The following is a 17,403-nucleotide window of genomic DNA, read 5'->3' as shown; positions in this document are numbered from 1 at the left end:
TAAACCATGAGAACTGCCTGGTGTGGCCCAAAAAAAGAGGCTCTGAGACCACTACCCACACCAACCAACTCTTGAAGAAGTGGTGAAGAGTTTTTATTAAATCCACAGAAGTAAAAACCATATTGTGAGAGGGCAGGGGATGGGACCACCAAGAAGTGGGAGCCAGACCACCAAGGGGAAAGGTTGTGAGGGGTATGTTGAAAGGATAGGTAACAGCCAAGATAAGGGGCCGGCTAGGGATACTGGAGCCTCAGGGTCCATCACCAGGGCCACTGGACAGCTCTTGGGAACTCAGACCAGCACCAGGCAGGCTCAGTGGTGGGGGCTCCACCAGCACAGCAGAGAACTTGGTATCACCAAAGGCCTCATTCATGCGAGTCTCGAAGAAGCGCTGCAGACCGATGATGGACTGCACATCTGCCTTGTCCTGGGTCAGGAAGACAGCATTGATGGGTCCTGGCTCTCCCAACCCCATTGGCATTCCACCCCACCCCCCCAACCCAGCTACTTTCTTTAGGCCTACCTCTGTTAGCTTGTTAAACTGCTTGAACATGCGGCCCACATCCTGCGCAAACTCTTGGGGAGAGCTGTAGGGAGGTGATAACTTCTCCTGCAGGCGAGCTCGGATAAGGGTTAGATCCAATGTGCCACCAGGCTGATCCTAAAGTAGAAACCACAGCCACAGGCAGAAGATAAAAAAAAAAAAAACATAGCCCCAGGCACTACCCTCCCCATTCCCTCAAGGCCTAGTAACTCACCAGAGAGAAGGTAGAGTCAGTAGCCAGCTGGTGCAAGGGCCGGCAGGGCTCATGACAGAACAGGGCCAGCAGGACGCGCTCACACTTCTATGGACAGGACATTAGAGGGAAATGTAGGGACTGGAGAGATAGTACAGTGGTAGATCATTCACCTTTTATGTGCAGACCTAGGTTCGGTCTCTGGCACCCTATGGTCCCTGAGTACCACCTGAGTGATCAGGCATGATCCCTAAATGCACAGCCAGGACTAAACCCAAGTGTGGCACCCCCCCCCCACCCAAATAAAACAGGTGGCGGGGGACCAGAGGATGGTGCAAAGAGCTAAAGCACAAGCTGTACAAGTGGAAGACTAGGGTTTAATCCAGTATAACTGAGTATGGCCCAGGTTCAATCCTAAATCATCCCTCCCCGCCCCCCTCCACCCTCTCCCCCAGTATAGATCTGGGAATTAGAACGAACTGTGCTTGGTAACCCAAAAACACAGAAACTGCAAGGTGGGTAGGGAATGTACACAAAAAGCTGCTGGACCCTCCCCTTACCCGCTGGTTGGCTGGTGAGAGTTTAGCCACTACTCCAGTGCTGTCACCAATATCAAGGCTCAGGCTGCCATCCTCCTCCTTCAAGTCAGGCAGCACATGGCAAAGTGAGCAACTCCACTCCTCCCTGACATGAAAATAATGTAAGGGGTTGCACAGGACCTCACAGAAGCCCTCCACCCTGCCCAGACCCAGTGGCACACCCTGGCACATCCTGGAGAACAGGCAAGTGGCAATCCAGGTGGAAGCAGAATTCACACTGGTTGCACATGACCAGGTCACCTGGCTTCTGGCAGACACGACAGATGGTAGCACTATCATCCAGGGCACCAGGGCCACCAGTTGGTGCTGAGGTGCCCTCTGGAGCCACAACCTCCAGGCCTGAACTAGTACTACCACTAGGTGAGGCCAGACGGGGGCCTTCAGCACCAGGCCCCTCTGCCATAGCCATCAACACTGGTTTGGTTTCAGGCCCCTCAGTGGCAGTCGATGGGGCTCCAATGGCAGCCTCCGTCTCTTCTTCCTGCATGGTGATGAGAAACATGTTAACACAGTTCAGGCTTCAGTGAAAGCATTTTCCCGTCATACCTTGAGTAAGCTTACCTTGACAATGGCCATACCAGGCAGAGGCGGGGCACCCGGAATGCCAGGAGGTGCAGTCACTGGCTGGCCTCCTCCAGCAGCAGCAGCAGCAGCAGCAGCAGCAGCACCACGCTCTATGACGATGAGGTTATAATCCTCAGTGGTGCTGCCTGGGAAAACCTTGAAAACTGGGGGCTGGCTATCAGCAGTGAGGTCCAGATCCAGGCGCTCTAGGCTCACCCGTGGCACCTTCCGCATGAGGCCACTCACCTCACCGTCACCTGAGCGGGACCTGTGGGTACAACTTCATTTAAACCCGGGTCTCCCCATTCCCACCTGGCTCCAGAGGATAGCCACACTCACCGCTTCATGCCTGAAACATGAGGCTCTGCACTAGAATAAGGGTCATCTGCTCAAAACAGATAAAGGGATAGTGAGCTAATTAATACGAAGCTAAAACATGGATGCTAGCACTCCTCCCACCTGCTAGGCATACCCACTCACCTGACCCAAAGCCATATCCTTCCTGCACTTCCATGGGCTGTGGGCAGAGTGGAGGTACTTCAGTGGGCAGGTGTCCCATGGGATCCCTACAACCCTATTCTCCCTCCACAGGTTCCCCACTTCCATCTCACCTGACTGCTGCCAGAACCCTGCTTACTTAGAGGCCCTGGAGCCCGGGGAGGGGCCATGGATGCAGGGCCTGTTGAATTGGTGCCAGGACGCTCTGCCACAATCTTGCCTATGGGAGAAAGAATGATAAAGCACAAACAAAAATACCTAGAATAGTGGCAACATGAAGCAGAAGTAAAGAAAGGCTTACCGAAGGCCTCTGCACTCTTGGTCCAGGCGTTGAGGTCCCACTGAAATTTCATCTCACCATGGGGTTCCACAGGGTCAACAATCATCTTGAGGGCCCGGTGCAGCTGGAAGTAGATCTGAGGATAGAGCACCGATGAGCACAAAAGCAGTGATTCAGAATCCATGGTACCAAGTGCTGCTTGGTACCTGGGGCCCACCACTTCAATGTACACTACCACATACCAGCTTCTTAGAGAGCAGGAGTGCGGTGTTGTTGTCACTCTCCAAGGCCCATGAAGCAAAGCGAAGAATGTGCTCCTGGTGCTTCTGGATCTTGGTCATGGTCCAATGCTGCCTCTCCAGGCGTTCTTGCTGCCCCTCAGTCACCTTCTGTGGGTGGAGAAAAAAAAAGCGGATAAAAGGGTAAGATGAACCAGACAGACAGTACTGCAGGTAGGGAATTTGCCTTGCAAATGGCTGACCCGGATTCAATCCCCAGCACTCTGTATGGTCCCAAGAGCCCGCATAGTGATTCCCGAACACAGTCAGAAATAACCGGAGCACCACCAGCTGTGACTAACGTAAATAAAAAAAGAACATGTAAAACAGCTGGAGAGAGAGAGTACAATAGGCAGGATGATCCTCCAGCCTACCTTAAAGCCTACCCAGACTCAATCCCCTCTACCCGATATAGTCACCAGACCACAGAGCTAAAACTGAGCCCTGAGCACTGCCAGGTGTGGCCCAAAACTCAAAATAAATTTAAAAAGCACTTTTCCAGGGCTGGAGCAATAGCACAGCAGGTAGGGCGCTTGCCTTGCACGTGGCTGACCCAGGCTGACCAAAGTTCGATTCCCAGCATCCCGTATGGTCCCCTGAGCACCACCAGGGGTAATTCCTGAGTGCAGAGCCAGGAGTAACCCCTGTGCATCGCCGGGTGTGACCCAAAAAGGAAAAAAAAAAAAAAAAAGCACTTTTCCAAGGGGGAGAAAATGAGGGATGAGTAAATAGGGCCTGAAGCCTAGTTCAGTGCCCACCTTGGACACATATGGTCCCCCAGGCCCACAAAGGGACCTGGGGTCTATATGAGGTCTGCCCCAAGCATATAGCCAAGAGTAAGCCCTGAGCAATGCCAGGTGTGAACCAGTAACAAAGCGAGAAAAAAAAAGAGGGTACTAGGATCTTTCCTCTCTCAGCCGCCAGCACAGAAGCCCAGGTATATTTCCTCCCACAAAGGGTAAACAAACCTGAGCATCGTTCACCAGCACACGGCCCCGCTTATTCAACTCCTTCATGATCTGCAGGATAGCCATCTTAACATCCACCTGCACGCGTTTCTGAACATCAGACACTTGGCGAATTCTGGTGTGTGTGTGTGGGGGGGGGGGGGAAATGTGGGAGGAAATAGGACAGGTTAAGTCAAACGAGGAAGATGCACAGCTGAGTACACCCTTCCCAAAGATATAGCATTCAAACTTACGAGCTGCGAACCTCCTTGGTATTCTTCTGCAGCGTTGCATGTTTGTCCCCAAGGCGCTTCACCAGCGAGGCCAGCAGTTTTCGCTGGTTCCTCACTGCATCCTCCAAGAACTGATACCTACAGACAGACACAATTTAGTTTGGCAACAGGGTAGGCGGATGAATAGGGCCCACTCACCCAAACCCAAGACTCACTGGTGGTCTTTGTGAGCATTAAGCTGGCAGTCCCGACAAGTGAGGGTGTCGCAGCTCTCACAGAACAGCACAAGGGGCTCATGCTTATGCACGCTGCAATACACTGTGCGCTCACCATCCCTTGATTTAGCAGGACCTGTGTAATAGAAACTATACAATGAAACTAAGCATTGACCCACATAAATCTGGTGGCGTCTGAATTTCACTTCCTACAGGTCCTAAAACCCTACTGGTCCTAAAACCCTACTGGAAGACCCAGAGGGTCCTGAGGTAGGACAGACAGACGTGTCAATTTAAGATCAAGATTCTGTTCTTCAAAAAGACCCACCACCCCCTCCTTCTACAGGTGCCAACACAACAGGTATGAAAGAGTCTCTGGCAGGAGACATTCCCCTCTGCAGTTCCCTTCACAGGAAAACTTTCTCCAGGGGGAGATGAAAGAGCTCTGCCTCCAAACCCCCTACTGGGCTCCCTTGCTTCTCCACTCACAGTAGATTCTGTCGAGCTGGGGAAGGGACTCTGACTACAGTGGCATCCCAGCAGGCAGGATATGCTTTCTAGCACAGGCAGAAAGTAATCACGGCCTAGAGACACCGTTCAAAGCCGTTTCTTCACGGAACCACACCATGACCTCCCTCTTCTCTGATAAGCGAAGGCCACAGACTCTGTACAACTCAAAGGCAGGCTTTCCTCTCTCAGCAGCCAGGCTTTTGCAGAGTCTTTTCAGGTAAAAAGAAGATCTCAAACAGGACCCTCAGAAAAGTGGTAAACCATCCCTCTGGGAGGAAGGTCCTAGTATTTAGAATACCACCCCCAAAAAATACCCAGTTGACACCCATCACCCCCACAGCAAATCGCCTATCAGAGAGCAACTTGTGAGTAAATGTTATTGTTTACCCACATGACATACCCAAATTAAGATACATTAGGACAGATCAACCAAGGCTGCTCCTTCAATTTCACCCTTCCTTCACGTTGGCCTGGCCTGGAATCCAGAACACCCCACCAAACAAGACCCCTGACCTTTACTCCTGGCTCCTCAGACCTCACCAAGTCCCTCTGTAACCACACAAGAGCCAGTAAACAAAAAAATAAAAACAAAGACTTGAGACTCAACTCCCTTTTCATACCACTGCCAGCATATAAAATAGGTTTCAGGGTAACAAGATAAATTCTTACAACGAACATCAATGGCACCAAAGCTAAAACACTTCCAAAACTCAAATGATCAGAGGTAGTCTGACAAGTATTGACCAATACTCAGCTTGAGACCTGTCTTAGAAAGCTATAGTCAAGTGTCAAGGAACCCCTGGAACTGGGAGACCCATTATAGCCTACCCAAATAGTCACTCACCTGTGTTCATATGCTTTTCCCTACACCACTGGAACCCATTTACTACCTGTAAATTCCTGGAAGACCTTCTTTAAACCTCTGTACACTACACACTGTAACAAAGAGATTCCCCTGAGCATCTTTGGCCACCTGCCTGTAATTAAGTTACACTACCAGCTGATTTTAGACTGTCCCTAGGGGGAAAACGGGTGGAAGCAGAATGATACATAAATGTAAGGCATTTGCTTTGCATGTAGCTGTGACCCTGGTTCAAATGCTGGCACTACACAGGGTGTTATAATCCATCATCAGTGGTGACAACCTGAGAACTGCAAGGTGTGGCCCAAGTACTTTCTTCCCACCAACTTGACCCTCAAGGAATTCCCTTCTGAATTCTTGACTCAGAACTCGACAAATGGCACCCCCTAAAAACTTCCCTTATAACTAGCTATCATGTACTGCAAAGCTGCAAACTGCTCAGGGCCCCTGCACCCAGCATACCGGTGGATCGCACAGTGTGGTCCTTGGTGTATTTCACCCGCTGGTGTGCCTCCACACACGTCTCACACAGAGGCTCAGAACATTCCACACAGTAGCTGGTAGCCGGAGCATTATCCTCACAACTCGTGCAGCACTAGTGGGCAACAACAGAGTCAGAGAAAAACAAACCGAGGCAAGAGAAGTGTGGTTGATTCAACCTTTATCAAACCTCATCTCCCCACCCTAAGCTCAGTAGTGTAGGAAAGAGCCCTGCAGGCAGTGCCGCTCTCACCTGGGAGGATGCCCTCCCCTCGGCCCACAGACCTCCAGCGGACAGTTATGCTCTAACATACCTGATTTGCATCCTGGGAGTCGGTAGCAGTTTTGCTGCCACTGTCGCGCATAAAATAATTCTCCACGATGTCTTTGGAGAAGCACTGCTGCTTACAGACAGGACAGTCCACCACTGCGAAGCAGACAAGGAACCTTTCAGATTGGAAAACCCGATTGTTAGCCGGGGCCCAGTTCGTTCCTAAACTCGAAGCAGGTTTCCCACTCCCCACACCCAATCCGGCGAATCTCTGCACGCTTCGCCAGCGCTAAGCAGGGGTACGACCCTGTGCCCGCAGGAGGTCTGGCTCAGAAACCAGGGTGGGAGAAGCGGTCGCCCGCCCGCACTCACCGGCGCCGTCCCCCGCCGCGCCCCCGTCCCCTGCACTGTTGGAGGCGGCAGGGGCCGCGGGCCCGAGACAGGCGCTGCAAGCCGAATGCAAGCAGGGCAGCAGCCGCGGCTCCCTCTCGGGCCTCAGGCGCTCCCGGCACACGCCGCAATGCTCCAGCAGCTCCAATGCCTCGCTGCCGCCGCCCCCTGCGGGCGACGAGGCGGAGGCCGCAGCCGAGGCCGAGCCTGCGGCCGAAGAGGCTGCAGAGCGCTTCTCGCCACCCGCTGAGCCCTCGCCCGGGCCAGGGCTAGCCGAGGCAGAGGCTGCGGCTGCGGCCGCCGCCGCCGCCGAGGCCGAGGCCGAGGCCGCCGCCGCTGAGGCCGCCATTCACCAGCCACCGGGGGCGCCCAGGGGGAGGAGGAGCACGGGGTCCGCTGCGCAGGCGCAGACGAGCGGGCCGCCAACGGCTGGGCCGCCGCCGCCGCGAGGCCGAGCGCCGCCACGCGCCGCCTGGGCCGTAGCCCCCCGCGCGCCGGGCGCTGCCGAGGCCCGACCGGCCACTGCCGGCCCGCCACCCGCCTCTGCGCCGCGCTGCCTGCCTCTCAGGCGGCCGCCTAAGCCCACGCCACAGTCCACGCGTACAACCGCTCGCCCGCGCGCCTGCTCGCAGAAAGAGCCGTGGCCGGGGGGCGGTACAGAAATAACTGGCGCCGACGCCAGCGCGCACGCGCACTGGGCGCCTTCAGCCCGGGGCGGAGCCAACGCCAAGGCCTGCCAGTACGCACGCGCCCAGCCCGGCCTAAAACCTCTGAGCGCGGCGCGTGTAGCAGGGGCAGAGCCCCTGTGACGTCACCGCCGCAACCTGGCTGAGGGCGCGGTGCGTGCACCGTTGCTTGAACGTGCTCTCCCCTCAGCCCAACTCCCCGCTGCTTTACTACGCACGCGCATCAGCGCCGCGCGCCGCCACTTTCTTCCCCGCCCCTCTGGATCGTCCGAAGTTGTCTCCAGTCTCTGCGTCACGCAGTGCCTGGAGAGGGGGCGGGATCCGGGCTGGTCCTAAGACGCTGGGGCATGGGTGGAGGGTCCTGCTGGAGGTGGAAATGCTCTTTTGAGCCCGGAAGCTAAGTTTTGGGTTTTAATTTTTCATTGTTTAACCTGAGAAGCACCAAAACCAAATGTTGATCCTAGGGTTCTAAGGGTTTCCCTGTGTCCCATTGGAGGCCCCTTCTCAATTTGCCTGCTTTTGTTTTGTGTTTTTGCTTTAAGGTCATGATGGTGCTTGAAGGGATACTCCAGACAGTAATTGGTGTTGAGGATCCAACCTCCCCATGCAAACCATGGACTCCAGTTTTCTGGCCCCTCACGATCCCTTTTTTGTTTCCATGAGGCCACAGCGCATAAACCTGGGGCTTACTCCTAGCTCTATGTTCAAGATCACTCCTGGCAGCACTCAGGGACGACATGCAGTGCCAGGGAGTAAACCAGGGTCTGCTGCATGCAAAGCAAGCAAGTACCTTACAACCTGTACTACTTCTTGGACCCATCCTTTCCAAGTTTCATTTAATGTATGCGCTGACTCTTTACACCTGGGAGAATTGAACCTCAGCAGTAGGGGCATTCTAAAGCGGGAAAATCGGTAAGAGTACATCTGATCTAGAGAGGAAGCAGGATCTGCAAAAGAAGAAACCTAACAAAATGCAGGAAACAAAATCTCTGGGTGGCGTGGCTCCAGTCTGACTGAGGGAGGAAACGGCATTTGGAAAGAATTCTATCAATGGAGGAAGGTCTAGCTATATGACGCTTAGAAGGTGAAGCAGGATCTGTAGCAAGAATCCTGGGAAGGCCAGAGTGGCAATACTGAGGCCTTGCACACAGCCCACCTGGGTTGGGTTTGTACCTCTGCATGTGATCCTCCAGGGTCTCCAAGGTATGATACCTGAGAATCAACAGTGTGACGCACTTTCCTCCACACCCCAAGAAAAAGCATCTGTGGATGGATCCTACGAGGGGAAGCAGGATCTGTGAAGGGGATCACCTCAGGGGAAGCAGGGTCTATAGAAAGAATTCTAATGCAAACAGAAACTGTGGAAAGAATCCTGTGTGATCAAGCAGGATCTGTGGAAGTAAAGCATGATCTGCACAGAATTCTTAAGGGGAAACAGGATCCGTGGAGAGAATCCTGTGTGAGAGAAAGGATCGGTGGAAAGAATCCTGTGTAAGAGGAGAGAAAGCAGGATCATTGAAGGGGGCCTTCTAGTGGAAGCAAAATCTGTAGGTGGGTCCTGTCTGAGGGTAAGCAGGATCTCTAGAGAATCCTGAAGAGAAGCAGGATCTGTGAAGATCTTGTCTTGAAGTAGGATGCAAGTGGGGGAGATCCAGTCTCTGGGAAAGCAGGATCTTTGGTGGGGATCTGAGGCAGACAACATAATCTCAGGATAAAAATCTTGTGGAAGGTCCTGTCAGAGATCAATAGGCTCTGAGAAAACAGGGACCGATACGTTGGAGCTGTTCCCTTGGTTTGGACTCGGGCCCCCAGGGCAGGACTCCTCCGTGCACAGTGCTCCAGCAACGGGGAAAGGCTAAGGCAGTTTTGAGAAGAAGAAGAGAGAGACACGTTCGTGCAGCCGCTGCACCCTCCAGCACCTGTTCCGGGCTCAAGCGGGCAAACGGGAGACAACTCCAGGTCCAGGCTCCCACGCGAGGCTGAAGCTCGCAGGCCCCGGGTGTGTCCTTTGTTCCCGGCAGGGGCTTTGTCTCGGCGCCTGCCTTTGTTCCAGTCTGGCGCGGTCCCCAAATCAGGGTCCCGCCCCCTCAGCTACATCATCGGGAGCCTCTGCGCGCTTTGCCAGGTCCGAGGGGCCCGCCCCCGCCTCGAGCTGCTCCACCCCTTACCTCCAGCTTCCTCAGGCCTTTGCCTCCTTCCTTTGATAATCGCCAAGGAAGGTCAGTGGCTGGCGGCGCCCCAAGGTGAGGGCGGCATTCTTCAGTATTTCAGTATCCACAACCGTCAAAACGACGGGCTTCCTGCCCTGGCCCCTGGGGTAGAGGCGGGAGGAGTAAGGGAGAAGACTGTGAAGGCTTGATGGCAGAAGGAGTGGACTGTGCCCCAGCACTTTCAGGAGGGACAGTTAAAGAAGAAACAAATGCAAATGCCCTAGGGTCACACAGCAGTGAGCAGAGGAGCAAGAGGAACCTAGAGGGTAGGAATCCCTGGAGTCCTCTAGTTGCCCCGGCGTGGGGCCCCTTCACCACCCTTTGGAAACTGTTCTGCAGCTAACAAAGCCGATGCTCTTCCTGCGGAAACCCTCCCCCCCCCCACCGCCCTTCTGAGCCCTGGGCATTCCTTCTAAGAGTGCTCCCCAGCTGCCAGTAGCAGCGTCCGAACCCCCTTTAACTACCGGGTGCTGGACAGCCCCATTTTCCAATTAAGCCAAGCTTTCTGGGGAGAGGAGTGAGAATCTACTGGGACCAGGCTCAGACCAACTCAGGGGAGGTCCTGCAGGAAAACAAGGGCAAGGAAGAACCCTCTCTGAGGAATCAGGCTATTCTGCAGTCCTGCTTTAGGACAGACATAGGTACAGATTGGGATCCCAATCAATTGAAGAATAATTTCTCAGTGTCTTTATTGCTTTACCTACCGTATCTCATTATTCCCAGTTCTGGACACTGGAAACCAGCTATAATCTGCCTTGATGTTAACAGGCATTTTGGAATCATTCTCCTTGCACCCAGGTCAACCTACTTCTGGTTCTAAGCCCTTTTGAGCTTCTAACTACAGGCAATCACACTCTCCCCCAAAATCCACACCTGCACTTAGCTCTCCTCTACACTTGCAAAACTACTTCCTGGGGAGTGATTGTGGCTACAAGGACATAATCTCTTTCTCCACTGCAAATTTCAGGCAGGAACTAAACCATTGTAATGGTAATACACATCATTAATGGTCTTAATGAATTATATGCTGCTTTTTTTAAACTTGATTCACTGCTGGCAGTGCTCAAAATTTACTCCTACCTCTACACTCCATGATCACTTCTGGTAGTACTCAAGGAACCTTATGGGGTACTCAAGGAAGCATAAATGCCTTGCCTGCTGTACTGTTTCTCAGGCCCTTGGATTATATACTTTAGAAAAATGAAAGAGTTTATCTGTTTTTTTTTTTTTTTGAGGCCATACCCAGCAATGCTCAGGAAATACTCTTAACTTAGTGCTCAGGGTTCATTCCTGGCTGGGCTCAGACCATATATGGGGTGCCAGGGGATTGAATCTGGGTTGGCCTACATGTGATATGGTCTACAGAGGAGCTCCAGAACAGCTGGGACCAAGCAGTGTCACATAAGCAGGTTTAAAATCACTGGTCCACTTGGCTAAGAATTTCTGGCAGTGGCCCCCAGAAACCCCTGAGTGCAATTCTCTTCTTTTTTTCCTTCTCAGGGGGTGGACTACACCCAGAGGTACATCAAATAATTTAACATAGTGCCTGGGCGGGCTGGAGGATAGCACAGCGGTAGGGCATTTGTCTTGCATGCAGGCAACCCGGGTTCGATTCCTCCGCCCCTCTCAGCCTTGCAAGCTACCAAGAGTATCCTGCCCACACGGCAGAGCCTGGCAAGCTGCCCGTGGCATATTCTATCTACCAAAAACAGTAACAACGAGTCTCAAAAAAAAAAAAATGGAGCCATTACTCAAGCAAATTGATGAGCAACGGGATGACGGCGATACAGTGCCTGGGCATTAGTAGAGCAGGTAGTGCATTTGCCTTGCATGCAGCCGATTCAGATTTGATCCCCAACATGTCCTGAGCACTGCCAGGAGTAATGAATGAGTATAGAACGAGGAGTAGCCTCTGAGCATCGCTGGTGTGTCACTCAAAAATAATATATAATATATATGTACTATATATGTATAAATTTATGGAAGCAGAGTGATAGTATAGTAGGATTGGATAACCAGGCACCCCACCTAAGCACATCAGGAGTGATCCTCGAACACAGAGCCAGGAGTAAGCCCTGAGCACTTCCAGGTGTGTCCCCCACCAAAAAAAAAAAAAAGGTATATATACATAAATTTATAGGCTAGAGAAATGAAATAGTGCAGGTGGTAAGCATAGCACTTGCCTGATATATAGCTAGCCCTGATTCTGTCCCTTGTACTACATATGATCACCTGAGCACTACTGGGAATGATTCCTGAGCACAGAGCTGGGAGTAAGACCAAAGCACCACCAGGTGTGGCCCCAAAACCCAAGAATAAAAATTTGGCCAGGGTGGGGCGGGAGCAATAGTACAGCGGGTAGGGCATTTGCCTTGCACATGGCCAACCCGGGTTTGATTCCCAGCATCACATATGGTCCCCTAAGCACCACCAGGCATGATTCCTGAGGGCAGAGCCAGGAGTCAGCCCTGAGCATCGCTGCTGGGTGTGACCCCAAAAAGAAAAAAAAAAAAATTGGCCAGGGTGGTGGCTGGAGAGATTGGTACAGCAGATAGGCTCTTGCCTTGCATATGATGACCCAGGTTCAATCCCCAGCATCCCACATCAGGAGAAATTTGTGAGTGCAGAGCTGGGACTAATCCCTGAGCATGACTGGGTTTGGGTCCCTTCCAATTTTTTTTTTCTTTAGCTTTACTGCGCCTAAAGAAGTACAGGGACTAAGGTGCTTGCCTTGCCTCTGAGCACCATCAGATGTGGGTCCCCTGTTCCTGCCCAAAACACAAAATTTTCAGTGCCAGAAACAGTACAGTGAGTAACCTTGTATGCAGTTGACCAGGTTCAATCTCCAGCATCCCATATAGTTCCTCAAGCTCTGTCAGGAGTTACTCCTGAGTGTAGACCCACGAATAACCCTTAAACACTCTCAATACAAAACAAAAGTTTTTTTTTTCTTTTTGGGTCACACCTGGCAATGCACAGGGGTTACTCCTGTCTCTGCACTCCTGGTGGTGCTCAGGGGACCATATGGGATGCTGGGAATCAAAGCCGGGTTGGTCACGTGCAAGGCAAATGCCCTACCCGCTGTGCTATTGCTCCAGCCCCCCCCAAAAAAAAATTAAATTTCTTTGTTATTATTTGGTTTTGGGGCCACGCCTTGATAATCTCAAGTGATCTCTCTTTTTTTTTAATCTAATTTTTTTTGTTTTGGAGCCACACATGGCAATGCTCAGGCCTTACTCCTGGCTTTACACTCAGGAATCACTCCTGGTGGTGCTTAGAGGACCATAATAAATGTCTGGAATTGAACCCAGGTCAGCCATGTACAAAGCAAACACCATACCTGCTGTACTAGAACTCTGGCCCTGGTCTTTCACTTTTTTTTTTTTTTTTAATCTTATCTCTTGCTTTTTTGGCCACACAGAGCAGTGCTCAGGATTTACTCCTGGCTCTGTGCTCATGGATCAATCACTTTGATTGCTCAGGGGACCCTAAGGTAAGCCCCTTATCTCTCCAATGTGCATCTCCCAGGTACATTTTCTCTGTCTCTCTCTCTGTGTCTCTCTCTCTCTTGCTCTTATTCCTCTCTCTCTCTCTCTCTCTTTCTCTCCTCTCTCTCTCTCTCTCTCTCTCTCTCTCTCTCTCTCTCTCTTTCTCCCACCCTTCTTTCTTTCTCCCACCCTTCTTTCTTTCTCCCACCCCACCCCCTCTCTCACAGAGTGATTCCTGAATGCATAGGCAGGCAAGCTACCCATGGTGCATTTGATATGCCAAAAACTGCAACAAGTCTCACAATGGAGACGTTACTGGTGCCTGCTCGAGCAAATCGATGAACAAAAGTGCTACAGTGCCACTACTGGGTGTGGCCCCCAAACAAAAGAAATTATCAGCCAACCAGACCACTAGATCAATGAATGAGTCCAAGACTATAGTGTTACTAATGCAGGGGATTACCTGGGCAACATCAGGAAAGGTCAGGGGCTTTCACAAATATATCTGGAGATGCTCAAGGGACAGTATGGTGCTGGAAATAGAAGTGGGCTGAACTGCATGCAAGGTATATCCTTTAACCTGTGTACTACCCTTTGATTCCACACTTTTTTGGTGTTGGAGTTGTTTTTTGTTTGTTTGGGGTTTTGTTTGTTTGTTTTTTGGTGATCAGTTTGCCCTTGACTCTGTGCCCAGGAATGTTTCCTGGCAGTGCTTGAAGGACAATCTGTGGTGCTAGGAATTTGAACCAATGTTTGCCATATACAAGCCAAATACCTTATCTCCTATTCTCTCTCTCTCCAGCCCCATCCCCATATTTGTGTTTATGTTTTTTTTTGTTTTTTGTTTTTTTTTGCTTTTTGGGTCACACCCGGCTATGCACAGGGGTTACTCCTGGCTCTGCACTTAGGAATCACCCCTGGTGGTGCTCAGGGGACCATATGGGATGCTGGAAATCGAACCCGGGTCAGCCGCATACAAGGCAAATGCCCTACCTGCTGTGCTATTGCTCCAGTCCCCCCCCATATTTGTGTTTAAAAGATGCATCTTGAGTCAGAGAGAAGACTGGAGTGCTTTGCATGTACGAGGCCCAGGTTCAATACCCAGAACACATAGTCCCATAAGCACCACTGGAGTGACCCCCTTCAAGCACTACTGGGAGCAATCCCTTGAGTACTAAATTGGGAGTAGCTCCTGAGCACTGCTGGGTATGGCTCACAGAAATAAATAATGTATCATGTACTATGGTAGAGCAGTAGAACATCCACCTTGCATATGTGAGGTCCTGGGTTCGATTCTTGGCACTATATGCATATACTGTCACTGTTACTGTCATTCCATTGCTCATCTATTTGCTCAAGCGGGCACCAGTAATGTCTCCATTGTGAGACTAGTTGTTACTGTTTTTGGCATATTGAATACGCCACAGGTAGCTTGCCAGGCTCTGCCTTGCAAGCGAGATACTCTCGGTAGCTTGCCAGGCTCTCCAAGAGAGGCGGAGGAATCGAACCCATGTTGGCTGCGTGCAAGGCAAAGGCCCTACCCACTGTGCTATTGCTCCAGTCCTAGCATATACAATAATTATAAAACAAGGACTGTAGCAATAATTTAAGGGACTGAAGGCAAGCTTTGGAAGAAAGCTGGTTTGAATTTCCATCACTGCATGGTCCCTAAACATTGTTGAGAGTGACCACTCTGAATAAAACTTGGAGTAACCCAAGAGCACTGTTAGGTATGACTGCAAAACAAAACAACAAAATGGTCTAGAAAGATAGTTCAGCAGTTAAAGAATTTGCTTTGCATGTGGCTGACCCTCAGCACCCCCAAATACCACCAGGAGTGATCCCTGAACATAGATAGAGCCAGGAGTAAGCCCTAAGAAACACAGGATGTGTGGTCTCATCCCCCACCAAATTAGGAGGGACAGGGAAGACAGTTCAAAGGGAGCCCTGGGTTTGATACCGGTGATGTAGGTAGGATAGGGAAGGCCCCCTCCCCAGGTGATAGCAGTAAACTAGGGAGTAAAAGCCTTGAAGTTGTGAAAACCAACCTTACGAAAAACAGGAACTGAGGCCTGATAAGACCCTCACCTTGCAGCAAACGCACCTCTCCCTTAATCCGATTAAATTTAGTGATTCAGCCCAGAGAAGACTTCAGAACATTCCAGACCAAGATATCCCAAGAAGATGCTCTATAAAAGACACCCCACCTAGAACAAAGTAAGGCATACATACGCTGTCCAACTCCATAAGCTGCTTGTGCTGACGTGGCCGAGCACCTGTGGCGCCCGCATCTCCCCTCTTTTTTCTTTTTCTTTTGGGGTCACACCCGGCATTGCACAGGGGGTTACTCCTGGCGGTGCTCAGGGGACCATATGGGATGCTGGGAATCGAACCCGGGTAGGCCGTGTGCAAGGCAAATGCCCTACCCGCTGTGCTATCGCTCCAGCCCCCCTCATCTCCCCTCTTGAGATGTGCAGTTTTATGCTTTCGTGTCTAATACTGGGATGTGTGTAGGGACTCTCTGCCCTTGGAGAAGCCGGTGTTTTCTCTTGAGTGTATTACTCGTTCTCTCTCTCTCTCACTCTCTCTCTTTCTCTCATTCTTTCTCTCTCCCCCCTCCCCCCTTCCACTCCCCCCACACCTTCAAAAAATCCTCCAAATAAAATTAAAATCTATTTGCTTCACTGCTTGTCTACTCCTGAAATTCCTTTCTGTGAGGTGAGACAAGAATCCTGTAAACCTGGGTCCCAGATGACAGAGGCGGATGTGGAGAAAGACAGTCTTTCTCTTTCTCGCTTAACATTAGTCACCCATGGGGCCCACCAACATCACCAGTACCATCAGGAGTGACCCAAGATCAAGCTAGATTTGCTCTGAGCACACTGGATGTGGGCCAAAACCAAAATAATTTTGTACCACCAAGGACTGAACCCAGGACCCCACACATGCAAATTAACTAAGCTATATATCTAGCACTAGATTTTTTTATGGGGGAGCCCACACCCATCAGTACTCAGGAACCATTCATGAAAATACTTGGGGGGTCATTTACAGTGCCAGGAATCAAACCAGAGTCGACTACATTCAAGGCAAGAACCCTAACACCTGTACTATTTCTCTGGCCCTAAAACTACATTTTTGTTTCTCTCATTTTTTTCTGACTTTTGGGGTCATACCCAATGATGCTCAGGGGTCACTCTTGGCTCTGCACTCAGGAATCCTGACGGTGCTTGGGGAACATATGAAATGCCATTGATCAAAATAAGGTCGGCCGTGTGTAAGGTAAATGCCCTACCTGCTGTACTATCGCTCTGGTTCTTCTTTTTCTTTTTCTTTTTGGGCAGGGAACTATAGCCAGTAGTACTCTTGGCTTCAGTGCTCAGAGGTAACTCCTAGTAGTGCTCAGAGGACTACTAAAATAGGGTTTCCCACATGCATTCACTCTGGCCCTTAAATTCTTTATTTTGGGTGGGGGGGTCACACCCAGCGATGGACAGGGGTTACTCCTGGATCATGCACTCAGGAATTACTCCTAGCAGTGCTCAGGGGACCATATGGGATGCTGGGAATCGAACCTGAGTCAGCTGCATGCAAGGCAAATGCCCTACCCATTGTGCTATCGCTCCAGCCCTGCCTAAATTCTTTTATTGTACTAAATATAAGATTTTTTGGGGGGGTGGGACTGGAGTGATAGCACAGCGGGTAGGGCATTTGCCTTGCACGTACCTGACCCAGGTTCGATTCCTCTGTCCCTCTCAGAGAACCTGGCAAGCTACCAAGAGTATCCCGCCTGCACGGCAGAGCCTGGCAAGCTACCGTGGCGTATTCAATATTCCAAAAACAGTAACAAGTCTCACAATGGAGACGTTACTGGTGCCCACTCGAGCAAATCGATGAACAGCGGGATGACAGTGCTACAGTGCTTTTTGGGTCACACCTGGTGATGCACAGGGGTTACTCCTGGCTCATGCACTCAAGAATTACTCCTGGCGGTGCTCAGGGGACCATATGGGATGCTGGGAATCAAACCCAGGTCTGCCATGAGCAAGGCAAATGCCCTACCCACTGTACTATCGCTCCAGCCCCTCTAAGATTTTTTTAAAAGAAAGGAATATATGCTAATTAGGAATCATTGAGAGGAGTAATACAGTTTTC

The 17,403-nt window shown here is 51.1% G+C and overlaps 1 protein-coding gene across 1 annotated transcript; it reads right to left on the bottom strand.

The window, feature by feature from the left end:
* Positions 1-69: 69 nt before the first annotated feature.
* On the bottom strand, positions 70-7,500 carry TRIM28 (tripartite motif containing 28). Its single transcript, XM_055145408.1, has 17 exons — positions 6,847-7,500; positions 6,518-6,630; positions 6,186-6,318; positions 4,352-4,487; positions 4,158-4,274; positions 3,925-4,039; positions 2,921-3,067; positions 2,700-2,814; positions 2,512-2,618; positions 2,381-2,417; positions 2,240-2,285; positions 1,898-2,168; positions 1,498-1,817; positions 1,298-1,421; positions 759-845; positions 524-661; positions 70-427 (listed from the first exon to the last, which is right to left on the bottom strand). The coding sequence occupies exons 1-17, from the start codon at positions 7,211-7,213 to the stop codon at positions 251-253; spliced, it is 2,550 nt and encodes an 849-aa protein (XP_055001383.1). The 5' UTR covers positions 7,214-7,500; the 3' UTR covers positions 70-250.
* Positions 7,501-17,403: the final 9,903 nt, after the last annotated feature.

Source organism: Sorex araneus, chromosome 8, assembly GCF_027595985.1.
Source record: "Sorex araneus isolate mSorAra2 chromosome 8, mSorAra2.pri, whole genome shotgun sequence".
Classification (NCBI taxonomy): domain Eukaryota; kingdom Metazoa; phylum Chordata; class Mammalia; order Eulipotyphla; family Soricidae; genus Sorex; species Sorex araneus.
This window is presented reverse-complemented; position numbering and strand designations above follow the sequence as displayed.

Coding starts and splice junctions, on each gene's coding strand:
- TRIM28 (XM_055145408.1), bottom strand. CDS start 7,213: ATGGCGGCCTCAGCGGCGGCGGCCTCGGCCTCGGCCTCGGCGGCGGCG. Junction 4,488..6,185: donor CCACACTGTGCGATCCACCG/GTATGCTGGGTG, acceptor TCTATTACACAG/GTCCTGCTAAATCAAGGGAT. Junction 428..523: donor AGTTTAACAAGCTAACAGAG/GTAGGCCTAAAG, acceptor TTCCTGACCCAG/GACAAGGCAGATGTGCAGTC.